General features: G+C 39.8%; 2 protein-coding genes across 10 annotated transcripts in view; one reads left to right on the forward strand and one right to left on the reverse strand.

Moving 5' to 3' along the window:
* myh10 (myosin, heavy chain 10, non-muscle) overlaps positions 1 to 14,704 on the forward strand; it is a 121,150-nt gene extending 106,446 nt beyond the window's left edge. For 4 of the 6 annotated variants that reach the window (XR_015493169.1, XR_015493170.1, XR_015493172.1 and 1 more), the window contains one exon: positions 327 to 603. The gene's annotated coding sequence lies outside the window, so the exon portion shown is untranslated. Of the gene's footprint in view, positions 1 to 326; positions 604 to 13,219 lie in introns of those variants that run through there. The other 2 variants (XR_015493171.1, XR_015493174.1) reach the window with 1 other exon arrangement.
* Positions 1 to 27,018, reverse strand: ubn2a (ubinuclein 2a). 4 transcript variants are annotated; one of them, XM_087255629.1, is made up of 17 exons: positions 26,473 to 27,018; positions 23,777 to 23,893; positions 23,580 to 23,681; positions 23,180 to 23,308; positions 21,289 to 21,389; positions 19,686 to 20,199; positions 15,593 to 15,663; positions 15,355 to 15,484; positions 12,795 to 12,904; positions 12,563 to 12,673; positions 12,325 to 12,465; positions 11,388 to 11,435; positions 8,784 to 8,829; positions 6,518 to 7,801; positions 3,764 to 3,971; positions 3,479 to 3,547; positions 1 to 1,359 (listed from the first exon to the last, which is right to left on the reverse strand). In XM_087255629.1, the coding sequence occupies exons 1-17, from the start codon at positions 26,773 to 26,775 to the stop codon at positions 1,313 to 1,315; spliced, it is 3,531 nt and encodes a 1,176-aa protein (XP_087111755.1). In that variant the 5' UTR covers positions 26,776 to 27,018; the 3' UTR covers positions 1 to 1,312. The 4 variants fall into 4 exon arrangements, with proteins under 4 accessions (XP_087111755.1, XP_087111756.1, NP_001073638.2 ...); XM_087255630.1 differs by lacking the exon at positions 23,580 to 23,681; NM_001080169.2 differs by lacking the exon at positions 3,479 to 3,547.
* Positions 27,019 to 27,911: the final 893 nt, after the last annotated feature.

The following is a 27,911-nucleotide window of genomic DNA, read 5'->3' on the forward strand; positions in this document are numbered from 1 at the left end:
CAGTTTTAAAACCTTTTTTATTGAATTAATCTTCAGAGCTTGTACTCGAAACAAAAATGACAGCATTATAATTCCAGGATCAAGACAAAAATAATCTACCCATAAATCATTTCAAGGGGAGCGTCAGTTGAAATCCTGCCCGCTCCAATCGAGCGCTTTACAAATAAAATAAAGCAAATATATAAAACTCCATTTGAAAAGTCTGTCCATCACGATATAACCACAGAGAGAGAGACGAGCAGAGATCACACACACACACACACACACACACACACAGAGAAACAACGAGCACACACAGACACCTGACCTGTTGCTTGTCCACACAGAGTGAACGCCGCCGTCATCTTTGGTGCCATTGAAACACAGTCAGAAGATGCAGATGAGCAGTGCTGGACATGATTAGTGATGATGAGATGCAGAAGGAAGATCTAGCTGTCCAGTGAGGTATTGGGGAGGAAGGGACCAGACAGATGTAGACAAACACACACACACACACACACATTAATCTCCACAACCACAGCTAAAAGTGGAGCTCTAGCTTACATTGCATTGAAGCATTTACAGACCTGCATAGTTATTAAACGTACAAACTAAGGCGTCTTATTGAAAGTCTTGGGAGTTTCTGTACTGATATATTATTATTATTATTATTATTATTAAGCAAAACTAAAAGTTCAAGTAGGCTATAATCATCATAATTTATTATCTCTGAAAAGCTTTCACATGTCATTCATCTGTAAAAGAATCTTTCACAAGGTCCAGTGAGATACGCACGCAGCACCAAAGACAGCAATACATGAGGAACGTCATACATACCAGCCTCCAAAATCGAGCACACAGTATTCATGTATACTTTCTATATACATACCCATTTTATTCTACAGACACGTCATAATATGTCCCTGTGGAAAACATGATCAATAATTTACTCATATGCATTATTCAACAGCTACTATTCTAACAGTCTGGAGAAGGAACCGGTCGGACTAACCCGTCCCTTTAGGAGTTAACAAAAGATCTACTAAGAAAATAAACAGGTTTCCAGCCGACTTTAACTTAAATAGAAATTACGTTGCTTTGCTTCGTACTCTTCTTCCTCCTCTAGTTCAAAGTCCACAGTGATTAAGGTCTCGTGTAAACATGTTGACGAACAAAATCTAAGTAAAATGCAGCAGCTCACTCCAATCATCCTGACGGATTCAAAGCAGAACGGTGTTAACTGAAGGGGGCTTGATGAATGCGCAGTACAGTGTCCGTCCACCATCTCATCTGATCCGAGCAGCTGAACACATCTACATTCTGCCGGCGGAGGTCAGTGGGATTTCCTCTTCGTGTCTCCCCCCTGACTTTGGTTTGCATCTGAGGAAAAATAAAGGTAGGGTGGTCACCATACTGGAACTCTGGATCTCACAAATAAAGGATTTTTCCAACAAAGGCCACCAGGAGGCAGTCATGCCTGATTATTCTTAAAGGACACTTATTTGCCACTACATCATGTTACTTTTCAATCACAATCGCAATATTTTGGACTAATACTAGAAATGGGTTTTGTTTTGACTGTTAAGTCAATTTAATAAGGCAGAATTATTTAAAGGGGCAGTTCACACAAACATTAATCGTCAACAATTACCCTCTTCACTTCTTCAAAACCTTTTAAAGTTTCTTTCTTCTGTTGAACACCAATGAAGATACTCTGAAAATGCTGGTTGCTGAGACTCATTAGCTGTTTTCATCCAAAAATGCAAATTAATTTTATGCGCAAAACTGGAATATCACATAAAAGACGTGGAAATAAAGCAGCGCTGAAACGAGTCCAAGCAAACAAAATCGCCACTTCCTGATTAACTTACAGCAGATATCAACGAACTGAATTCAAACTGAATTCTTTAATAAATGACTGGCACCTCAGAAGGCAATCCTGACATAGTGAATGTGCGGTGGCGTTTGAGACTCGGAGCACAGATGCTCTTGATTCTGGAGGTCATTAATAATATAATAACACTAATACTCAGTCAAGTTTAGGTGTTTTAGAATGACCAAAACAACATTTCAGATGATTTATAGTGTGCTCAGCCTGCCGGTTTGTCCAATCAGACTTATTTTTATCATCACATGATCCCTCATAACAAAATCACACGACTTTAATGCGCACACTGCAATTTGTTTAGTAAAAGTGCGCATCTTTTGAATAAAAAGTTTATCCTACTCAATTATGCGCTTTTTCAAAATTTATGCGCATCTTGGCGTTTCCATCAACCGTTTTTTATGCACATGCTGGATGGAAACATAACTAATGACTTTCAAATTATTATGAAAGTCCAGCAACCAGCACTCTTCAAAATATGTTTAGAAACTCACAAAAGTTTAAACCACATGAGTGAGAGTAAATGATGTGAGGGTGAACTCTCCCTTACAATTGTACAATTTGGAACACGAGAGTTTGACAGATTTATATCTATCTACATCCATCCCTGTATATCTTGCATTGGTGGAAATATTGATAAAGATAAACATAATTTATATATAATATATCTATACATACATATGGATAGATGTGTATACACACACACACACACACACATATATACATATACATATATATATAGATAGATAGATAGATAGATAGATAGATAGATAGATAGATAGATAGATAGATAGATAGATAGATAGATACAGATGAAGTCAGAATTATTTGCCCCCCTTTAAATTTGTTTTTCTTTTTAAAATATTTCGCAAATGATGTTTAACAGGGCAAGGAAATTTTCACAGTATGTCTGATAATATTTTTTCTTCTAGAGAAAGTTTTATTTGTTTTATTTAGGCTAGAATAAAAGCAGTTTAAATAAAAAAAAAAAAACATTTTAAGGTAAAATTATTAGCCCCTTTAAGCTAGTTTTTCAATAGTCTACACAGAACAAACCATCGTTATACAATAACTTGCCTAATTACCCTAACCTACCTAGTTTACCTTAATTAACCTAGTTAAGCCTTTAAATGTCACATTAAGCTGTATAGAAGTGTCTTGAAAAATGTCTAGTAAAATATTATTTACTGTCATCATAACAAAGATAAAATAAATCAGTTATTAGAGATGAGTTATTAAAACAATTATGTTTAGAAATGTGTTGACAAAATCTGCTCTCCGTTAAAAAGAAATTGGGGAAAAATAAACAAGGGGGGCGAATAATTCAGGGGGGCTAATAATTCTGACTTTAACTGTATATATATATGTATATAAAAACTAGAAAATATAAATAGCTTTTGAAATAAAATGAAAAACATTTTGACTGCTTAGCAAAGAAAGCAAATCTACCCAAGTGAAAGAATAGCTGCTTATCAGCACACTAAGATTTGGAACAGAGCCGATTATCACAAACAGCGATTGAAACAAGCAAAGGGAAGTACAGAAAGGTGGAGATCAACAACACAAGAGGGCGACAGTGAGCTGAAGGGAGTGAGAGTTTACTGCAGCATTTACCTGAGAAAGCAAGCTGCAAGTGAGGAGGTAGAGCAACCTGAGACCCTGGCTGAAGACTTTTAAACAGATCTGGGGGAGGACAGCAGGACAGGGCAAACACAGAGCACAGAGAGAGATGCACAGCAATCCAGCAGCACACCAACACAGGGGAAGAGAAGAAGGGGATAAAAACAGATTAGGGAGATGCAGAGAAATGCACTACACACGTCTGCTTGCTAGCTATATCACAAACACGGACAACGTCAGCATACGGCCGCGGGAAACATTAAATCTGCACACACTCACTCTGTGCCAGCGTGTATCCTGAGTTGGGGGCGGGTGAAGAGCCCAGGTTACTGCAGCTGGGGACTCCGGGACCTGTGGGGCTGAAGTTGAGGAGCGACGGGAACTGGAAGGGGAGAGAAACAGGCACTAGACCCCCGAGCATCCCAAAACCCAAGGGGAGTGAAGGGGGCACAGAGCCCAACAGGTTACTTCCAGAAGACGGAGACCCCTGCAGGAGAAAAACTTCATTAATGCTTACAATAAAAGAACTGTTCTGACAATAACACATGCAACATTTTCTATTTTTTTGGTACATTCAGACCAATCATAAAGAAAAACTTCACTGTTTTGGGGAAACAAGCTCATTTTACAAGTCACTTAAAGGTCCCATGAAATTAAAATAAAGTTTTGAAGATGTTAGTATCAGTGTTGTTAGTTTAAGATATCGATAAGCTAGTGTGATCCAAAACTGACAAAATTTGCATTAAACCCATAAAATTGCACAGACGTTTCCTATAGGATAATGAGACGATGTACAAGAGTATTTACAAGAGAATTCACTATCAAACTAAAACTTTGTCTGAATTTGCCTGGGTTATGAATAATTACAAGCTTGCCATGAATATATTTTACCTCTCTTATCTCTATACAGAAATCTGAAATGGTCATATATGAACATTAGGCTACAAAATTAGGCTAGTTTTAAAGAATAAATCTTGATAGTAACTTAATCTAGCTCAATTCAGCCTGCTTCCATGCAACTCAGTCATGGTTAAGCCTGGTTTATACTTCTGCGTCGAGTGATCGGCGTGACCCACGGTGCTTGCCTTGCATGTAGTCCAGCATGTATAATTCTGCGTGCTGTTTGTGTTGCTCTGCAATAACACTTCCAAAACGCTAGCTGGCAGTAGGGTTTTATTTTCCTCTGTGTCGAGGTTCTTCACGGGTGTTTTGTTTTTTTCTGAACGCTTCCTTAAAATACAAGTAGCTAAAACTTGTTCGTTCAGAGGCAGGAACCAACAGACGTACAACAAGTTTAAAGGGCCATGAAACCCCCTCGTTTCAGCAGGGTGTTTTCACACCTCTACTTTGGAAAAAGTCAGAAAAGTGGGCGTGTCCAGCTCTGTTTAGGGGGGAGTGTCGGAGGAAGAAAAGAGGCTTGGTGTGGGAGTGTCTATTTGGGCGCGCTGAATTTCAGAGTCAAAACACACACCCACAGCGGACAATGTGACTGTGTTTACATGGACATCTGTTGTCGAATTATTTGCCAAATTATTAAATGGTGGACTTTAACTGCAGTTTGGCTCTTTTATTCAGGGAATTCATTCATGCCCCTCCCGACAAACGAGATATTTGATTCGAGGAGCTGCTCTAAGCGTGTATTTTTCATGCAATGTTTGATATCGCACGGCGAATGAGAGAAAAAAAAACTCAGCATTTCCCGGAAACTTAGATACACACGGCAGGTAGCGTCAGAAAGCCGCGTGTGTTATTCCGGTCACAAAATCCAACACGAGGTTATAGTTTGGTTGTAACTGTTAAAGCTAACTTGTTTACACTGGTGCAATAGTTTGTTTGATACGAATAAAATACGAACTGAATAAACAAAGAGCACTGGTCGCTCACTTACCAAATCTGTAGAGACAGGACAATCACCAGCAACTAGAGCCGCGTCTTTATTTAGAGGAGACTACAAGCGAATCCAGATCTCAGCGTTTGCAGATGAGAACAGCTCTCAGGTAAACAATAATCCTCCTTAGACACGCAAGTTATTGTTGTCGCGCGTCGCGTACACTGTAATCCACGCGTGACTCTGAGCTCTCACAGAGAGAAAATGAAAACGAAACTTAACTGCAGCAAACTATAAAAGCAACACTTCACGCTTGTTTTGCCAACACAACGTGGCGTCTCTGCCGTCTACACTCTGACAGTAATGAATATTAATGAAGTTGCACAATAGAGCGTGCTGATTGGTTTGAACCAAGCCTAACTCATGCATTAATGCAGCACACTGTAAGACGTAACAAGACTCACTCTGGCACAGACGCCCAGTCTGCACGCTGGAATACAGGCTATTATGTCATGACCGTGACGCAGCTTCAAAAATTAGTTTCAAACCGGAAGTACAAATTTGCTTGATATAACGCAAAAACAACCAATTTACACTTTTTAGTGAAATATAGGTGTCTTAATAGTGTTTTTAGCAGTGTGGGACACATATACGACTGTCAACAGCTCAAAAAATGTGTTTTGGTGTTTCGTGACCCTTTAATCATAAGGAAAACACAAAACAAGTTTCCATCTGGAGCTCCTTCACGGGACTCGACAGCTCTCAGCACTACCCACACCCATCACTGCTACTAAGCCAACCAATCACAGAGAACATTTTTGAGAGGTGTGTGTCAGCGCCAGCCATGGCGATGGCTATGCGACCGCACAAAGGCTGCCCCGGAGCATATGTGTGCGCTTCACACAGAAGTATAAATCAGCCTTCAAATTCAGCAAGGATAGCTTGAAAATTCCAGCTTAACCCCTTTTTGATTTTGTGCAATGCCACTCAACAATCATCATTGTTTGTTGCAACCAAAACCTAAAAAAGCAGCAAAGGAACCAACAAAGTGAAACAACCAGACTTACCTCAGATGTATAAATGCTAATGACAATGTCAGGCATGCGAGTAGCAAATGATGTAGGCTACAGCATTCACTGACAGGTTTAGCATGAGCAAGTATTTTGTATAACCCAGTTTGGAGTGACTGAGGGTGCTGGACTGACCTGTGACAGATGAGAGGAGACCGGTGGAGAGGGCAGGGTCATGGCTGATGCCCGACTTGTTGAAGACTTGGCAACCTGGCTAGCCCCTCCCACCTGCCTCTGCCGCTGGTTGTGATTGGCTAGTGGTGCAGAAGGGGAGGGACTGCCGTCCTTGCACGCAGCAGACAGGGGTGCAGTCATTGGGGTGGTGTTGGTGATGCTAGCTCCACCAACAGGAGGACTGGCGGATTTGTGTCCACCTGCAAAACTGTAACTAGCTTGTCCTGAAATGGATTTGACCGCAGATGTGACTCCGGCAGCTTGTGTGGTGAAGGGAGGCCTGAATGCAGGGCTCTTAGGGGTGAACTGATGTGAGGTGGGGATCAATTGGGGTCTGGGATGAGTAAGAGAAGGGGATGATGAAGGCGAGGGTGAAGATGATGGAGGAGGAGTAGGAACAGGGGGTCGTGGCGTGAGTTTGATGATGGGAGAGTTGCTACTGTGGGAGGACTTAGTGAGAGTGGCCTGCATTGGCGTGATGAAGTTCGACTGGTTGTGTGGGATAGTCTTAACTTGTGCCAGCAAGGTAGAAGGAGATGACGTGGTCGGAGGAGGAGGAGACTGCTGTGAGGGATTAGCGTTCACACGTGGCTGAGAAACTACAGTATTGCCACCAGTAGTGGGTTTATTAGCACAGTTTTTCACTAGGGGTGGAGTCTGGACCATCTTCACTCCCATTGTCCCATATGACCTCTGCTGTGGAGGCAAGAGGGGTGAGGCAGTAGGGGGTGGACGGGGTTTTGCGGACTGCACCGTGCTCATTCCTGAAATGCCAGCTCTGTGAGTCGGCGTCCCCGAGAGTCTTTGCAAGGCCCCGCCGTCTTTTAGCATCCCGAAGTTGTCACCTCGCATGGAAGATGACGGAGACGAGATGGAGAGGGAAGGAGAGGTAGATATACTGCTCATATTCCCCAGAGGGATACCGGAAGGCTCCATTTTTGCTGAAAGGGTGGAATGTGAGAGAGGAGAAGAGTAGTGAGTGACTCCTGATGAGGATCCGGGGACACTGGGAGCAGAGGAGGCGGCGATGCCGTTGTTGGGCGTCAGGCCCTTGGCAGCGTTACTGAGGAGAGCGAGAGCTTGGGAGATGGAGTCCAGAGAGTTGGCTGCCAGATCCTCATCCAGTGAATCTGAGAGGCAGATGGGCTCAGACGGGGATGAAGGTCTGCATGCAGACGCAGGTAAGGCTGGTGAGGCTGAGGTGGATCCAACACCTGGAGCAGGTCTTTGTGTCCAGACCATATCCTGCAGCAAATTATAGGTAGAACAAAAGATACGTCTCAGAAGGACATCTAAACATGTTTGTAATCCCATGCAGATGTAGATTATATTCATGTTTTATACATTCTTTTTGTTAAAAACTTAAAGTGTAATGCTGTGTTCACACTAGACGAGGAACGCGCGGACAAATAGCCGTGTGAACATTTAAGTTTACTCGCTTCATTCGCGCGTCAAATTGAGTTCAGAACAGATGCAGATTTGCATGATGGGCAGGGCTTCTCACTTCTGCCCTGTGACTCTAGCTTCATTGCTAGAAGGCTAGCAAGGATTTTATTAAGAAAATAACTGTGTTTATGTGCTTTATAAAGGCTGAAAAACAGCGTTGATACGTTTAGGGCCGTGTCTGAGTCCACTGGATCCTTTCAGAGGTGCATCTAGCTCTGAGCCCATAAACTTCTCTAGAAACTTAACCTGGATGATGGAGGCTTTCAGCTGTGCTTCTGATTGTCAGTGTTGGCTGGAGGATTTCCCCCGGGACATCAAAAACAGGTGCTATGTCACAATCACGCCCCCACAAGAGCAAGCTCCTGATTGGTTAACGCGGTGCGAATGTCCATTTAAGTTCAGATTTTTGAACAAGAGCGATTTGCACATTAAGCGCAAATTCGAGTCATTAACGCCACGCCATTCACATGTATCGCACCGCAGGATATCTATTCGCGCATTTGCATTGACTTAACATGTAAATCTCTTGTGCTTGACACTCCTTCCGCATCTGGTGTGAACACAGCATTAGAGTGTTAAAAAATGCTTCAAAAGAATCATCTAAATAACAAATTCCTCACAGAATTGAACGTGACAAAGACTATGACAATATGCTTGATAGTTAAAATGCTTTTACGCAAAAAAAAAAAATCTTCAAGTATTAATAACTTGCATCACACTACAGCGGATAAAAAGATCTGGTCCTTTACCAATAGATGCAGTTCAGTCAAGGTTTACATACCGTCATTTTGGCAGCTTTTGGGGTTGGAACAATCCTTTTCTTGCCTCTGTTAGACAAATAAAAATAAAAGTCACCAATCACAAAGAATCTTTAAAATCTTTTCTATATAATGAGACTCGAAATCATTTCATATGATCTTGATTTCCATGTTCCAGCTTTCTATTTTTAACATCTACATGATCTACCCTTTCCCACACATTATTTATTCAGGTGTTTGTAGTCAAATCTATTTTAGGAACAAAGTTACCAACACTGGTGTTTCACTCTCTTCAAATCCACCTCTTGTTTGTCCACGTAAAGAACATCAAGGATGTGAATATACACCAGCTTCTTAATATCCACAACCACATCAACAGGGCAGGTGAAATTCACTTTATTTTTTCATGCCGCAATGACACAGAGATCAGCTTCAGTTAAGGGAACATCAAATTAAATGAAAATAAAGCCCTTTTTAGGACCATATACAGTTTTTGTATGGTGAAATTTATTTCATCCTGATTTGCCCTCAAACAGAATCCTGTCACAGAATCGAGAATCAAATTAAATTAGAGGGAAGCCCCTCTGGACCAGCATGTGGTTTAATGTGTTGTCCTCTAGGCAAGGAGACAGAGTTCACTTACACTGCCCATTTATATTTCAGGAGCTGAAATTAGAACATCTACTATAGCAGGGGTCACTAAACTTGTTCCTGGAGGGCCGGTGTCCTGTAGAGTCTAGCTCCGAGCCCAATAAAACACACCTGAACAAGCTAATTAAGGTCTTACGTTGCGGTCACACTGCATCTTTCACACCATAGACAGCAGACCTGGAACACAAGCTCATTCAGCAAGTTTTGTATAACGCTGCGTTCCAAAGTTTTATTTTGGTTGAACTCTGACCTGCGAAATTGCACCATGTGACTGACCAACAAGAGTTAGGAACGTGACCTCTCTGTATAAACAATTTATGCATTTTCAATGTCTAATCTTGTTTTATCCTGCCTCTTTTCGTAGTACCATACGACGGGATTTTGCAAACTCAAACTCTCGTGTGTGTGGCTTTATTAGGTACACTTAAAACTTCCAGGCAGGTGTGTTGAGGCAAGTTGAAGCTACACTCTGCAGGAATACCAGCACTCAAAGAGCGAGACTGGTGACGCCTGATCTCTAGCATAAGGTGCTAGAAATGTAGCTTCTTCATACAGTATTAGTTTGCATCATTTCAAAAGGTAAAATGAGTAATGGGGAAATGCATTAAAACTCGCAATAAGGATTAAACAAGGACCAGAACCTACACAAGTAAATGCTGCACATCACTGATAGTTTTGCAAACTAGCATGAAAATAAGTCATTTTGAATGTCATTAAATCTTTTTTAAATGTTCATAAATCAGTAGGACCACCAGTGTTGGGGGTAACGCATTACAAGATTACAAGTAACTCAAGTTACATAATAATATTACTTTTCTAAAGAACAAGTAACGCATTAATTTAAAAAATAAGTAATAATATTTGAGTTACTCTTTTGAAAATGTAATGCGAGTTTAATCAATTCTTTTATAAATTGAATTGCTGAATTAAAATTAAAGAAGTCACAATAAATCATGCAGTCAATGAGAGAATGTTTTCATTATTTTGAACGCAGTGGAGAAAAGGAAAAGGACATTATAGCCTCAATGGACAGGGGTTTTACTTCAGACAAATAGTACAAAAGTAGCAAACACATTGCTTTAATCTTTCAATAATCTGTATAAATGGCATGTATAGCTCTGGGGTCAGGAAGTTCTCAGATAACATCATCCTGAAATATTTCTTTATGGTGCTTTTTTAAAGGTAACTGAAGGTGAAGGTTATACAGTGCGTTGTTAATTGCGGAACTCCTCTATTTAAAAAAGAAAAAAAGTTCTGAAAGAGGTTAAGCCTCAGTCAGCTAATAAAAAGTAACGCAAAAGTAACGTAACATAACCTACTTATCATAAAAAGTAACTAAGTAATGCAACTAGTTACTTTTTTTGGGGTGAATGAAATTGGGCATATAAAAATACTGTTTCCGGGTCCAAGCCTCTACTTGAATGAATTGAGAAAATATTCGTTTATGACCACTTTTTAGTCATATCACACATTAAAGGGATTTTTAAAAATAAAATAATGGTGTATACAACAGTCTCTGTACTTGCTGCATCTCAGACATCAATATTTTAACAATTTATAAATAAAAAAATATCACTTTCTGGCCATCTAATATTAGGCATGAATATATATATATAAAAACATGTACAAAACGCTATAATAATTACCATTTGTTGAGTCTCCCCATACAGTTTGATATGGCGGTTGAACCTGGAAGCCGCTTCGCATGACATCACACTTATTAAGCGGATTGTGATATATTACTTTCAAAAGTAACTTTCCCCAACACTGATGATCAGTGAAACATCGCCAACCCATTAATATCCCCTTAAATGTTGCTTTCTCATACACATCTGCTAAACACTAGTACTATATTTTCACAAAAACAATTCCAACCTGTCTGTAAGAAGCAGCAAAGCGCATTACTCTACCCCTCCACAATACATGTTATTGATTGGTGATTGCAAACGTGGAAATGTGCATGAAGATTTACTCACAGGCCAGTGAGGTGTCCATGTACTGCACGACTCTCCTTAAAAAGCATCCTGAAAGAAAAAAAGGGAAAGTCTCTTTTAGTCACACTATAGCAGAGCAGGAATAAAGCTTCATTCACACTATCAGCGACATTGTAGCTGCCTTTTGCATTTTCAGCTTCATCGTATTGATTGAGATCATATCCTGTCGCTCACATAACCGCTGGTCGCTAACTCTTCACTGAAATAAATGGTCACTTTTGCTTTGTCACTGTGTGTCACTGTTAGTATAAAAGTTATAGCACATAGATTCTGTAATTTTCTCGCATTAAAAAATACATTTGACCTCACGCTGTGTCAATCCTATTGAAACCTGCATCATCACAAAAAAAAAATCATAGAGTTTTTAAATACAAAACACAATTTATGAATTCACAAGTTAGAAAAGCATAAATATTTTCGCGAAATAATTGGATTTGTGTATTTATTATGAATTGTGTTTTGAATTTACGAATTGGATTTGTGTATTTATGAATCGGATTTGTGTATATTACGAATCGTGTTTAGAATTTACGAATTGAATTTGAGTATTTTCGAATTGTGTTTTAAATTAATGAATTGGACAAAGCGTTTTTTGAACCTACGAATTGAATATCTGCATTTTTTAATCATGTTTTTAAATTTACCAATTGAATTTGGGCATTTTTTGAGTTGTATTTTATATTTGGGAATTGGATTAGTGTATTTACGATTTACTTTTCAATTTATGACAGAAACCATCACTTGAGCCTTCAGGAGAGATAACAAAGAGAGACGAGAACAAAGCATCGTTGCTTTAATCGACTGAAATGTTTTACGTTTTTCTAAATGAATTTATACGCATTGGACTCAGTATGCAAGGTTTGTGCATTTAACCAATTTTTCGAATATGAACACAAAACACACAGAACCACACACGCACCTGGTCTGCATCCAGCCTTTGGGCCACAGGGGCTTCACTTCATTCTCCATGAAGGCTTTGAGATAGTCCTCCACAGACAGAGAGCACTGCTCCAACTGGTAACAGCTCAGCTTCACACGCACCAGGTTACACAACAGAGTCCTGAGAAAAAAACAACACATGCACACATTAATGGAAAAACAGATTTAAAGGGCAAACCTCGCTATTCTTGCCGTTTGAAATGAGGCAGATGTTTAACCTGAGTTTGTCATCCCATATGAACTTCTTCCTTGGTCCCATCACCCTCTTTCCTGGTTTTTCCTCATCGTCATCCTCTGATCCGTTCTTCTCTCCATCTTCTATCTGCTGTCTGCAACACAAACAGTCAAGCTCATATAATATCCACTTTCCATTCTCCACAGTTTATTACACAAAGCTTAAACAGATCATGAAAGCAGGCAGAGGCAGGAAAAAAAGACTTTAAGACTTACTTGGCGGCAACTTTTGCCATGCAGTCCATGTTATATCTGGCGATCTGCTCTGGCATCACGCTGCACACAGCCAGTTTGAGCTTTAACAAGGGTGTGCGGAGACTGTCATCCTGCCAAACAGAAACAAAGACATGTGCTAGACGTGAGTTATACAGTGTTGAGCTACTTATATCTATAGGCTTCTTTGTTGTGTAATCTAAGTTTTGAAATGAAGGTCGTCCTCATCAGAGTATGCATAAATCTACTAAAGGTAATGTGTGTCTATATGAGCATATTTGTACCCAGAACTCAAGTGTGTTTATGTGCACACTTGTGGCAAATTAATCTCATTCTGATTCTTGAATTTTCTTTAAAGCTCATTTTTATTCAATTCTATTTGAGCACTTCAAACTTTCCAGAGTCAGATATTTTGCCTTCTTCTGCAGAAGAGCATCTCTGAACACACAACACGTCCAACCTTGAGGCGGATGGGCTACAGCAGCAGAAGACCACACCGGGTGCCACTCCTGTCAGCTAAGAACAGGAAAACTGAGGCTACAATTCACAACAAAATTGGACGATAGAAAATTGGAAAAACGTTGCCTGGTCTGAGTCTCGATTTCTGCTGTGACATTGAGATGGTAGGGTCAGAATTTGGCGTCAACAACATGAAAGCATGGATCCATCCTGCCTTGTATCAACAGTTCAGGCTGCAGGTGGTGGTGTAATGGTGTGGGGGATGTTTTCTTGACACACTTTGGGCTCATTAATACCAAATGAGCATTGAGTCATATTGTGGCTGACCATGTCCATCTCTTTATGACCACAGTGTACCCATCTTCTGATATCCCAGCAGGATAATGCACCATGTCATAAAGCACGAATCATCTCAGACTGGTGTCTTGAACATGACAATGAGTTTACTGTACTCAAATGGGCTTCACAGTCACCAGATCTCAATCCAATAGAGCACTTTTGGGATGTGGTGGAATGGAAGATTCACATGATGGATGTGCAGCCTACAATTCAGCAGCATCTGCGTGATGCCATCATGTCAATATGGAGTAAAATCTCTTGAGGAGTATTTCCAGTAGCTTGTTGAATCTATGCCACGAAGGATTAAGGCAGTTCTGAAGGCAAAAGGGGGTCCAACCTAGTACTAGTAAGGTGTACCTAATAAAGTGGCCGGGTATTGAATATTGCGATATGAAAACAAATCATAACATACCAGACTTTGTAGGGATTGCATGAATATAAACTATAAATAATAACCAAGCAAAAGATAAATAAGAAAATGAACAGTATTTTATAAGAACGGCTGTTTGCAAAGCATGAAGCCGCCATCTGCTGTCAAAAACAGCTCAGATTTGATTTAAAGAAAATAGCGATGCACTTTGAAAATGAAAGAATCAATAGCTTAAACTACATCTGTAATAGCCATGACCATAACACTACTGACAAACGGTTTACAAATAGCACTTGAACTGAAAATAATCATTAATAAAGTAATGAAAGGTTTAAGTAGATTACTCAACACATGTTTTTAATTTTTAATCTGCCAGCCTAAGCGATTTTGGTGAATTGTCTCACCAGTATAAAATTGTCATGTTTAAGACTGGATTTCTTGAAAAATCTGTGATCTTCACTGCCTGATATACGATATAAAGTAGGGTTCAAACCGGACAAAAAAATATTGCATTAAATAAAATTATGGAACATTGTCTTCAAAACAATATTTTCAATGGAGTTTCTGTGCAAGCCTGCGTTCTCTGCATGCTGCTGACATTTACACTGTTTTTCATATCATTTTACACTTGAACAACTAAGTGAACACTAAAGTCTATTTAACAGATTGTATTTTAACAACATTACAACGACGATGCTGTAAAAAAATCAACATAATAAAATTTAAATTGGGTCACATTACCCTTACACTGGAAGTACATCTTTGGCTGAAAAACACTAGCTGTGCATAAAGCTCATTGTATGGTTAAAAACTGGCCTCAAGCGCCATCTGTTGTGCAAAACTCAGCTCAGAACCAATTAAAGAATTGCATTTTCAAAATCTCAGGTTCGATAGAGAATTGATTTCTGAATGCACTGGAGAGTGTTTACTAAAGCCATCAGATTGAGGTTTGACAACCTCTAGAACAGGGGTGTGAAACTCAGTTCCTGGAGGGCCCTCACAGTTTAAATCCAACCCTGCTCTGACACGCTTACCTGTAGGTTTCAAACAAACCTGAAGCACTCCATTCATTTGATCGGGTGTGTTTAATTAGGGTTGGAACTAACCTGTGCAGAGCTGCGGCCCTCCAGAAACCGAGTTTGACACCTGTGCTCGAGAAAGTCAAATGTGGACTCAAAGCCAAAATGTTTCAGAGACTTTTTACATTATTATCTACAGTCGTCCACTTATCATGAGGCTAATAAAAATGTATCTTAATACCAGATTTAAACACCTAATAACTAGAATAGAGGCCCTAGTAACTCAAACATTATCTGAATAAATATAGTGGTTGTGCTGCTACTATTAAACCTCAATGTGCACTTATGACACAATATAATATGTATAGTCCTATACCTGTATGTTGAGGCTGAGCTTCTTCAGTCGTTTGAGTAGCGCCTCCTTGTTACAGGGCACAAAGGCCTCTAGATGAGAGTAAACCTCTGAACGCACGTGGTCCGGCTGCTCCTGAACCTGCAGCTCAATACTGAAGAGAAGACAAACGATCAATGGCAAGAAATTACAGCCTGTGAAATTATCAAGGAATTTAAAGTGGTGGAAACAGCGGAACGAAACACGCTCATATTTCACTTACTCCAGCAAGATATTATTCATATCCAGAGTGAAGAATTTCTTTCTGCCCTCTTGATCAAATTGCCTCGATGCCTGAGTTGGAATAAATAAAAGCAAGAAGAAAATAAAGTTATACAGCAAAATGGTATTGCTTTCAGAACATGAAGTCCCTGGAGCGGATTGGTGGGTGTATATTTGCTCTCAGTTCCTCTATGCGTTTACCTCCGGTGAAAACATTTAATGCATCACATTTTAAACTTGGTTACCAGTTATATAAACAACATTACATCTATCACAGAAACATTCGGTCGCCTTTACTTTTTAATATCCATCCCAACCTGTGGGAGAAGAATGAATTTTAAAAACACCTTCAGCTTTAAAGAGATCCTTTTAGACAGAAATTTCTAAGACTTGTAAGAGCAGACTTGGGTTTACCATTGATATATAGTTTGAACTGTGCTCTCCTTTAAAACCAAATTTCTTTGCAAATCCTGCATTACACGATGGCTGAGTCCCAATTCACATAGTAACCATCCTAAATAGTATTTGAAAATAGAAGTAGTATGTCCCAAACCATGTTATGTTAAAAAGATTATGCCAAAGGTTCGCGGATGATTTCCTATTTCCAATAAAAATAGTAAAAAAAAAGTGTAGAAGTGTCCATACTCTAACCGCTAGTATTACCCAGAATACATTGCATGGTGGACGTGATTTTGATTAGAACTACAAACTTGGGTAAAAAGTGTAAAGAAACTACAAACGTGGCGGATGCGCGAGACCAACCGACAAGTAGAGAGATTTTGAATGACCGTTTATTATATCTAGCCATCTAGAACACATTTAAGCTGCATTTCCATGGTATATTTCATCTGCAACAACAATGTGAACTTATACAGCATCAAGATAGCCTATGCTTGGACATCCATATAACTTCTGAATGCATTACCCAAAGGCCTGAGGACATTTCTGTGCAAAATAAACTCGTAAATGGGAGATTAACCTGCTGCTGCTTCTCCAACATGGAAGGCAATTAAAAATGAGCTTGTAACTAAGCAGCATAGCGATCTGTAGTAGTTTTTACCAAAGGTTGCATACTCTTCTGTTACACACTCAAAAGTATAAACTTTTCCTTCACAAAAAAGTGCATACTTTTAAGGCGTACTAGTATAAGTATGTGAATTGGGACACAGCATATAAGAAATCAGGGTTTCATGTAATGAAAAGTAATGTGTATTTATATAGCGCATTTATTGTGTGTGACCATACACCAAAAGCACTTCACAATCATGAGACGGGGGTTTTTACACACCACCCCCAGTGTGCAGCATCCACTTGGATGATACGGTGGCAAGTACAGAGCAATGACGCCAGTGCGCTCACCAGACATCAGCTATAGATGTAGTGGAGAGACAGTTATAGAGCCATTTCAGTCGAGGGGATGATTGGGAATCCATGATGGGGAAGGGCCGATGGAGGAAATTTGGCCAAGACACCAAGGTGACATCTCTACTCTTTAAAAGAAGTGCCATGGGATTTTTAATGACCACAGAAAGTCTGGACCTTGGATTATACTGAAAGTATATTGTCCCCTTCACTATACTGGGGCATTAGGACTCACACAAACCACTGGTTGAGCGCCCCCTACTGGCCTCACTAACACCACTTCCAACAGCAACCTAGTTTTCTGTGGTCTCCAATTCAATTCAATTCAGCTTTATTTGTATAGCGCTTTTACAATGTAGATTGTGTCAAAGCAGCTTCACATAAATGGTCATAGTAACTGGAACAGTGTGGTTCAGTAACTGGAACAGTGTGGTTCAGGTTTTAGTGTTTAAGTTCAGTTCAGTTCAGTTTAGCTCAGTTCAGTGTGATTTAATCATTACTGAGAGTTCAAACACTGAAGAGCAAATTCATCGATGCGTAGCTCTACCAATCCTGAACCATGCGAGGCAGCATCAAGATAGTGATCAAGATAGTGATATTCAGATACTGATCAGACTCAGCCCTGGGCTGCAAGATGATAAGGCTGTGCTTTATTATCATTTTCATGAATAGTGAAAAAATTATATATATTTGTTTGCTTTTGGTTCAAATGAATCGAGTATAACTCCAATTCAACCTAATGCATTCCTGTTGGAAAACTTGAGTTTTATGCCTATCTATAAATATTATGTTCACTCTCCCTTTTGTGTGAATGAACATTGTGTAAAGGGATATATTGCTGTAATTATCATGAGGAATTGTGCAATTGTTTTTAGTTTTTTTTTCCTATTAGAAGTTTAAATGAAGAGAATTTGCTGTAAGCATGTCTAACTGCTGTTGGGAATTGTCTCTTTGCAAAAACAAAATTGTCTATATAAAAATGATTTAGATGGATAGTTGGTGATTGGATGGCTGTCGGTCTGATTGGCTAAATCTACTTGGACAACATTTAAAAGTAAGCCCTGTTTAAAATGATTGAAGACCTACAGCAGAATATTTCAGCAAATTTTAGGGCTGCACGACTCTAAAAAGAGAATCACAATTTTATTGCTTAAAATCAAGATCACGATTTTTTCACGATTTTGTAGATGTAGAATAAAGGTTAATGTAAGTAGGCTATGATTATTGTTAATTATCAAAGATGGCAAAACAACAAAAATACTATTAGGCCTGTGTGTAGCTCAACTGTTGGGTAAATTGCTCAGTTTTGTATAGACTTGGAATGGTGGACTGGAACAGACTTTAAGTTTGTCCTGGTCAGTAATGTACAGTAAAGTGATGCATCAGGATACAACTATTCATAATTCTGATGTTGAATTATTATATTTGAGTAATGTGCTTGTCATTTGTCATTGACAACATTATTAGACCATTGTTTTGACTGGTAAAATGAGACAATTGTCTTTATCAGATTATCTCCTGCATTATATTTAACATTATACAGGCTAGAGTAGTTATACTGACCCAGTAAACATTTATTTTCATGCACAACACTTTGTGTTCACTATGAAAGAAAAAAAAACATATCAAATGCTTCTCGTAATCATAACTCTAAAATGCGATATGATCGTTTAAATTAGGGGTGTCCAAACTCTGTCCTGGAGGGCCGGTGTCCTGCAGATTTTAGCTCCAACTTGCCTCAACGTACCTGCAGGGATGATTCTAGAAAGCCTAGTAAGAGCTTGATTAGCTAGCCCAGGTGTGTCTGATTGGGGTTGGAACTAAACTTTGCAGGACACCGGCCCTCCAGGACCGAATTTGGACACCCCTGATTAAATGATGCAAGCAGTTTCAGTTTCTCTTTCACGGCATGGTACGCTCATGTCATGGCTGCTGTAACTTAGAGGAAAAAAAAAACAACATGCATACAAATCATACTTCCCGCGTGGCTCTCAATTGATCGTGCTGTCCATCAAACTTACAACTTTATTCCCTGTTATTTAAAGCCTATGCAGGTTCTGTTCACTAAAGTAGACATCTTTGGCAGGCATGCACGCGTCCTCTCTGTAGTAAACAGCGAGTCTGCTCGTGTGTGATTTCACGGCTGCAAATACATCATTACATTAAAACAGAAATGACATTTTTGGGTGAATTATACCTTACAAATACAGTATGTGATACTTTTAACACCATTTTAAGGTGTCCATGTTGCTGAGCAATGTGTGTAAAACAGCGTAAAGACTTGTGCGACCACCTTTATGCTTCACTCTTGACCTTGAAAATATCATTTGCTGAATCGTAGAAAAGCCGAAATAAGATTGTGTGTAGAGTCGAATCGAGATTACAATTTTTTTTTGATAAATTGTGCAGCCCTAGTGAATTTAAGACTTTAAGACCTAAAATTTTGTTTTTGAAATTTAACACAAAGACTTTTTAGGATCCAGCGGACACCCTGGAAAATCTAAATACAGGCCATGCTGAAATGTGCAGACAAAATCAGCCTGAAATCATCAGGGACCTGATTAAAAATAAACTTCAGTCACTTAACATTACAGATGCATACAGAGCATTTCATTTCACTAGATTACTTTGTGTGTGTGTGTGTGTGTGTGTGTGTGTGTGTGTGTGTGTGTGTGTGTGTGTTTCAACCTAATAGGATTGAGAATTTGAAAAGTGACAAAAACAGGACTCACGGCTCGTAGGTCCTCTATGCGCTTGATCAGAGGTGCTGGAAGTCCATTGGGAAGAGTTGGAAAAGACACAACCCCGGCCTGCCCTCGATTCAGCCCCCCTACTCCAATTTTGTTCCCCAATGACGAACCCATCCCAACCTGCCCATTCTCCCTGCATGATGGGGGAGTCTGGGGCGCTGCGTCCAATGAACTGAAGTCCAGGTCGCGCATGATATCCTGGAGTTCACTCTCATTGGCCGAACTGAGCAATGACATCATGGCAGGGTCAGCGGTCAGGTCAGCTAGAGAGAGGTCAGTGTGGTTGGCATGGCCAATGTGCAAATGAGAGTTCTGCAGTAGGTTGTTGGAGTTAGGAGCGCTGGTGAGACCCAAATGAGAACTGCTGATGTCCTGTTTCCGAATCTCTTCTTTCTCTCGAGTGAAGCGGCGGAGCATTGCAGCCAGACAGAGAGAATCCTTCATCAGTTTCTTTCTCTTCTTTTTCTCAGGACGATGAAGGCTGAGACCAGCCACTCTGTGAGCAGTAGAAGTCAGAATTATTAGCCCCCTGTATTTCTTTTCCCTAATTTATTTTTAAGGGAAAAGTCATAACAGTTTTAATAACTGATTTATTTTATCTTTGGCATGATGACAGTAAATAATATTTGACTAGATATTTCTCAAGACACATCTATAAAGCTTAAAGTGACATTTAAAGGCTTAACTAGGTTAATTAGGCAGGTTAGGGTAATTAGGGAAATCATTGTATAACGATGGTTTGTTTGTTAGACAACAGGAAAAAAAATCTAAATTTAATCAAAACTGCTTATTCTAGCCGAAATAAAACAAATCAGACTTTCTGCAGAAAAAAAATAAATATTATAAGAAATAGCATAAAAAGTGCATTACAATGAATGTACCCTTTACAAGAGCTGTCCCTGACCGCAGTTTTTGCTACAAGACTCTACTTTAATTGTAGCATACCTACATCAACATTAAAACGTCATTTTGTTTTAAAAATAAAGTTAGAAAACCAGCACGCAACACTTTCTGTGCACTTGGACTCTGCCTTCTGAAATAGTTTCAGATTTTATGACAAGAGTTGGCATAAATTTTATACAAAGCCTGCGGGATACCTGTGCCCAAGTCCACAACACATTTTCACTATTTTTTTTGAAGAAGCTCCAAGTAGTGCTCACAGCAGGCAGAGCTCGAGCTCCTCCATTCTTGCAGTGATGTCACTGGGGGTAGGGTTAGGGGTGGGTGTACACATTAAAACAGCTTATAGGAGGAGGAGCGAGAGCTCAAGCTCCCCCTCGCTGGAGCTCAAGTGGCTCTGCAGCGAGCAGTGTCTTGATGTTTCTCCACTAACTCCACTATATATTTTGGTCTGTTTTACACACAAAATTGAAGCTAAAATAGGAGCACATCATTTTAGCACAATGACTGGTCAGATCTGTCAATCAAACTCCATGCAAAGGGTCGATAAAGTTAAAATTACGCATTCTATAAAACAAAATATTGTTTTTACAAATATACCAAACTAGACCTTTTTTAACTTTTTAAATTGCATGATTCATTCAAGCAGTTGCTACATTTTTAATTTCCAGTTTTTTCCCCTCACCCTTGTTTTGCTACTTTGTTCTTCCTGGGTTTTTTCTCCTCTATACCGATTACATCTTTCTTCTTCCTTCTTTTCATCAGTGGTTCTTCTCCATCTCTTATCTACAAATAAAAAAACAACGGTCACAATTTCATGAATGAAAAAAAAAACATTAAAACAAACGTGTAAAGGAATGTTTTACGCAAGAATGGTCATTTACTCAATTTCATGTGAAACTTTCCTTCATCTTTCAAGCACAAATAAAGACATTTCTAATGAGATTTCTGTACTGAAATAATAGTAAAAAACATTGTTCATATAAACATAATAACAGTAGTAATAATAAACATAATAACAGATTTATCCAGTAATAATAAACATAACAGTTTTATCCAGGCACTCTAGAGAGAGACAGTGTTAATGTGATAAACAGATTCTGAGCAGAGCAAATTTATCACTTTTCATCAAAATATCTCAATTTATTCATTCATTCAGTCATTCTCCTTCGGCTTAGTCTCTATATCAGAGTTTGCCACAAGGGAATGAACCACCAACTATTCAAGCATACGTTTCATGCAGCGGATGCCCTTCCAGCTGCAACCCAGTATTGGGAAACATTCATACACATTCATTCACACGCACTCACACACTACAGACAATTTAGTTCATCCAGTTCACCTATAGCGCATGTCTTTGGACTGTGGTGGAAACCGGACCACCTGGAGGAAACTCACGTGAACACGGGAAGAACATGCTAACTCCACACAGAAATACCAACTGACCCAGCTGGGGCTCAAACCAGTGACTTTCTTGCTGTGAGGCTAACCACATCAGCCACTGTAATTCTCGGGCGAACTATCTCTTTAACAGGTCTATACAGCATTTAGTGTCCATGTTTGCACAGACAAAAACCGTCTGTGGTGATCTGATCACAAGTGCTCACTGAAGTCACATTATAAATAGAGGTGTAAATGAAGGCCACATTGTTTTCGTGATCTGATCACTTAAGCCACGTTTGAAAATTAGTGACATTTTGACATGACCGAGAGTTTCAAACTATGATGATTTCCTGCTCCTTAACCTGATATGATTTGGAAAAAGTCGTCCTTATTTCTTGACAGACGTCATGAAAAGTACTGACATCTGATACAAAGCAAAAACACATGATTGAAATGTCATGGGGTAAGATTACAACTCAAACCTGTATTAAGCATCAACAGTGTGCTGATTCTTTAGCTTCTACCCCCAACCCAACCCTCACAGTAATGTAAAAATATGTCAGGGCTGAGTCACAAAGATAATGCTATATTGATGCAAGTATCCGCAGCTGTATCCCTTCTAGGCTTTACCACCCAACAAAATTAATATATTATGCAAAACATAAGTTCTGCTGTTGTTTATAAACTCCAGTTTTGATGTATACGGACATTCTCATGTCGCACTCTGAGACCCAATGTGTAGTGAACCAAGCTCATCGCTGTCCTTACCAGTGCCCGAATTCATGTGCACAACGAATACAGGGAGCTGACTGAGACGCACCACATACCTCTGACAGCATTTAGAGCAGTTTTTCTCAACCACACTCCTGGTGGACCACCAAAACTGCATGTTTTGGATGTCTCATTTGTGAGTCATACCCATTACCGGTCTTTCAGTCTCTGCTAATGAGCTGATGATCTGAATCAGGTGTGTTTGGTTAAGGAGACATGGAAAACGTGCAGGGCTGGTGGTCCTCCAGGAACGTGGTTTGGAAACACTGATTTAGAGAAGTCACTAGAAGATCCCAAAAGAAATGCACAATTGAACAGCAAAAATGTCTCCGCTCCCCATTTCTGATCAGGCTGGCTGTTAATTACCAGATGTAAACATTGCTGGAGTGTCATTTGGCACGATCGCCATTTGCAAAACTCACCCTGGGTTTTTCATCTTTCACTTTGTCCTCTCCCTCCGATTCAGAGGCAGCTCGAAACTGCAAAGTACCCGTATTAATGTAGAATCCGCCAAGCTTGGTGGTCAGGGAGGCTGGTACAAGCTCATCATACTGACAGGAAAAAGACACAACGACTTTAAAATGCTGTTGGCTGACTACATTTCTGGGGCTATGTCAGAGTTTAAGGAAGAAAAAAAAAACACTCATTTGAATCAATCCATTGAGTAAATCTAAATATATCCATCACTGATATGATTATGAATGAAAATACACCCTTTGAGTTCAAAGAGCAATGAGAGAGAGTTGGTAAACAGCATGTTAAATGCCAATCGATCATCTCCATAGTGATGTCTGTCTGTTGCCATGGCAAGTGCCCACTCACTGCTTCCGAGTTGTCTATGAAGGGGTCACTCTCATCATAGCCGAAGCCAATGTCAATCAAATCCTGCATCCGATCTTTCCGCCTCTTTTTCCCTGCATTACCCTGTAAGGACGTCAGCAGTAGCGGCATCGTGACATTTGGCATTTGAGGGCCCACACATTTGAAAATGCAACTCGAAATCATCAAGCAGTACTTACGTATTTGCTTTCGAACTTTTTGGCCAGGGCTTCGACCTGCAGACGTTCCTTCTCATCATCGTTAAAGGGATCATTGGGGTCCAGGGAAGACTTTGAACATGGTGGATTCTTCTTGGGCTGTGGGGGAAATATCAGTGCACCTGATCAATCCAGTCATTGATTTCTCCAGTTTTGAACTGGTGGATCAGCATATAATATATTCACAATCAGTATTATTCATTATTGCGCTTCTGATATGTGATGTGGAACTTTTTATGCATCTATTTAAAAAATTAAGGAGATGGTTTACTTCCCTAGTGGTTTATTTTACTACAGAACACAAAATATTATATACACACACCGGCCACTTTATTAGGTACACCTGTCCATCTGCTCGCTAACACAAATTTCTAATCAGCCAATCACATGGCAGCAGCTCAATGCATTTAGGCATGTAGACATGGTCAAGACGATCTGCTGCAGTTCAAACAGAGCATCAGTGATTTAAGTGATTTTGAACGTGGCATTGTTGTTGGTGCCAGACGGGCTGGTCTGAGTATTTTAGAAACTGCTGATCTACTAGGATTTTCACAAACAACTATCTCTAGGGTTTACAGAGAATGGTCTGAAAAAGAGAAAATATCCAGCAGTTCTGGATGATAGAAAGGCAACAGTAACTCAAATAACCACTTGTTACAACAAAGGTCTGCTGAAGAGCATCTCTGAATGAACAACACTTCCAACCTTGAGGCGGATGGGCTACAGCAGCAGAAGACCACACGGGGTGTCACTCCTGTCAGCTAAGAACAAGAAACTAAGGTTACAATTCAAACATGGTCAGTATTGTTGCTGACCATGTCCATCCCTTTATGACCCAAGTGTAGCCATCTTCTGATGGCTATTTCCAGCAGGATAACACGCTATGTCATAAAGCTTGAATCATCTCAGACTGGTTTCTTGAACATGACAATGAGTTCAGTGTACTCAAATGGTCTCCACAGTCACCAGATCTCAATCCAACGGATTACCTTTGGGATGTGGTGAAACGGGAGATTCACATGATGGTTGTGCAGCTGACAAATCTGCAGCAACCGCATAATGCTATCATGTCAAAATTTCTCTAAGGAATATTTCAGTATCATGTTGAATCTATGCCACGAAGGATTAAGGCAGTTCTGAAGGCAAAAGTGGGTGCAACCCAGTAGTAGTAAGGTGTACCTATTAAAGTGGCCGGAAAGTATAGATAATAGTTCAACGGCTACTAATTTTCATTATTTTTCAGTGTAGCTTATTTTATATTCAGAAGAGGAAAGAAACCCAAACATGTTTGGATACAATTGACAGGAAATCATGATGTTTTTTTCCACATTTTTGGATGATTAATCGATTTAAAATGATAGGGCACACAAAACTGTTCTAATTCAAACTGACATGGATGTATGCATTTTCTTTACATGCAATAGAACCAAATAGAAGCAAAACTGTTTGGTTATCAACATACTTCAAAATATCTTAAATAGGAAAAGGTGCACTGGCCCTTTAAGGCTCATTCACACTAACAACAACAACAACAACAACATGCAGAACTTTTTATAATCATTTGAATTCTTGAAGAATAGAAAATTTTATAAAAAATTACCAGAATCACTTTTAAAAAGGATGACCAAACAATAAAAGCTATTTAAAACACAGATTTATAAAGAGAGCTCATCCAAAATACTGAAAATACTGCCGTGATTTACTCATCTTTCACATAGCCCAATCCTATTTGGGCTTCTTTCTTCTGTTGAACACAAAGGAAGATATTCTGAAGAATGTTGGTGGGAAAAGGCAGCCATTGGTTTTGATAATATTACTTCCGATTAGGAGCGTCGATGGCTGCTCTTCTTCCAAGATTCTTCAAAATATCTTGATTTGTGTTTAAAAAATAACCTTTTCACCTTTTAAATAGGTGAACTATGCCTTTAAAATGACAAGATAAATAACAGCAGCCTGTGCATTTTATTTATTTGATTTAAAACAGAGTTACTGATGACTCAATTTGCATGTTGCATAGTAAGTTTTATTATTATCACAGATAATTTTAGCATCTTAAAATAAAACGACACCACTGGTCATGTGATCTCAACATGGCATTTATGAGGAGGTAACCCACTTCATGCAAAAAAAACAGCTGTTTCTAGAAGACTTTAATCTCCAAATTCATGGACACAAAGGAGTCCCTTAGCATTTCTTAAAAGTGACATTTGTTAATTTGTAAAATCCTTTTAATTAGTAAAAAGGAAAAAAAAAAACAATATGACAAATGGCAAAGGCCAGCCTGCCTTTATTAAAACATTCATGAACATCCCTGAAATGAAGCTTAGATTAATTCAGCAGCCCTTTAAGTGTCAGCGCACACGGAGCCCTAGGGGGCCACAGGGGTCACGTACTCAACAAAGTGCTCTAAAGTTAATGAGCAAACAAGATAGAGACACGTCATAAAAATTAGAATAATTATTTAACGTAATCAGCTCACAACATATGTCACACTCGCCATTCACACGGGGATCCCGTCAAGAGCACTACTTTATTTTTAACTCCTCTGCTAACAGGCTAACGCACAAGCAAACTCAGCAAAAACAAACAAGCAAGCAAGCGGTGTGTTTATGATAACAAGTAAACGTTTGAGCGGCGCACACACTTATTTCTAAAAGTGTTCCGGACAGTTTTTGTACCTGTTGAGACTGGATAAGCTCGCTGTAGTTGAACTCGGCCGAGCACTGCTCGCTGGGCTCGGACAGACACAGGTTGAGGCGCACGGTCTTCCCTTTGGGCTCCTCGCTGTCTCTCTTCCCGATTAAGCCCCCGCGGTCACCCGCTGTCGTCACCCCGGTCCCCATCATCTTCATCCTGCCCTCTCTGTCAAAACTCATCTCGGCGGCCCCGTCCTCCTCCAGCCGCCGTCTCCTGTTATCCGCGCCCGGACCACCGGCTAGGGCCGACAGGGTGACAAACTGCACTTTTCTCGGTTCGGCCATTTGGATGTTCAGCGCTCCTGGACACTCACTCACTCACTATCAGTGGCGGGGCTTGACTTCGCCAAACAACTTGATTTAAAGAGCTTCAAGCCGGATTCGAGGGGCTTTCGGAGGCTGTACCGATGCTAGAGTACCCTCCGCACCTTACGGGGTGCGTATGTGAAGGGATGGCCGGGTGAAAGTTGATTCTGGAGGCGCAAGCATCCTCGGTCGCTACGCTCGGGGGACTCAGGAGATCCGAACAGCCATCTTAGATGAGAGTGAGTAAATAAAAGAGTGGAGACGAGCGGACTGAGCCTGCGCAGACACGGACACCGGAAACGGCGTGCACGACGGAGAGGCAGCGGCGGCCAATCAGAGGAAGCCGACGGCAGACGCGTGTCCAATCGGAGGCGAGCCTCTAGGCGACAGACGCTCTAATGAGCAATTAGATGTTTCGGTGGAGAAAAAGGATTCCTCGTGAAATTGAACTAATTCTCAGATATGAAACTAATAGAGGAAAGCGTCGCTCATTGCTCTGCAGCTCGAGAACGGAGGATTATAAGTTCCGTTCTTTTGGAGTTAGGATATCAATTGACCAGAAATCAGTTTATATAATAGTAAGACTTTAGAACAAGGCCTCTAGATAATCTTTGTTAACGCCCTGAGTATTATTAACTAATGACAAACGAAAGAGTGTTGCTGTATTTATTATTCTTTTTCGACAATAATTTTGTTGGATCATGTTAGCTAAGGTCAAATTATATTAATATAGAGCAACAACGTTTGACTTTAATAAATATAAAAATTGTCAATGTTAAACTTACCATAAACTAAGATGTTTTTTTAAATGTCTTCATGATAAATAATAATAGCTTTTTTGATGCTATTAAAAGCAGTTTCACCTGTTCTGTGAGGTTTTTAATACATTTACCTGTTCCATTCATTCATTTTCCTTCGGCTTAGTCCCTTTATTAATCGCCACTGTGGAATGAACTGCTGACTTATCCAGCATATGTTTTACACAGTGGATGCCCTTCCAGCTGCAACCTAGTACTGGGAAACATCCATTCACACACATACATTCATTCACTTTCTTTTCGGCTTAGTGCTTTTATTAATCCGGGGTTGCCACAGCGGAATGAACACACAACTTA

This window comes from Danio rerio, chromosome 6 (genome assembly GCF_052040795.2).
Source record: "Danio rerio strain M-AB ecotype USA chromosome 6, GRCz13ab, whole genome shotgun sequence".
In the NCBI taxonomy this organism is placed as follows: Eukaryota; Metazoa; Chordata; class Actinopteri; order Cypriniformes; family Danionidae; genus Danio; species Danio rerio.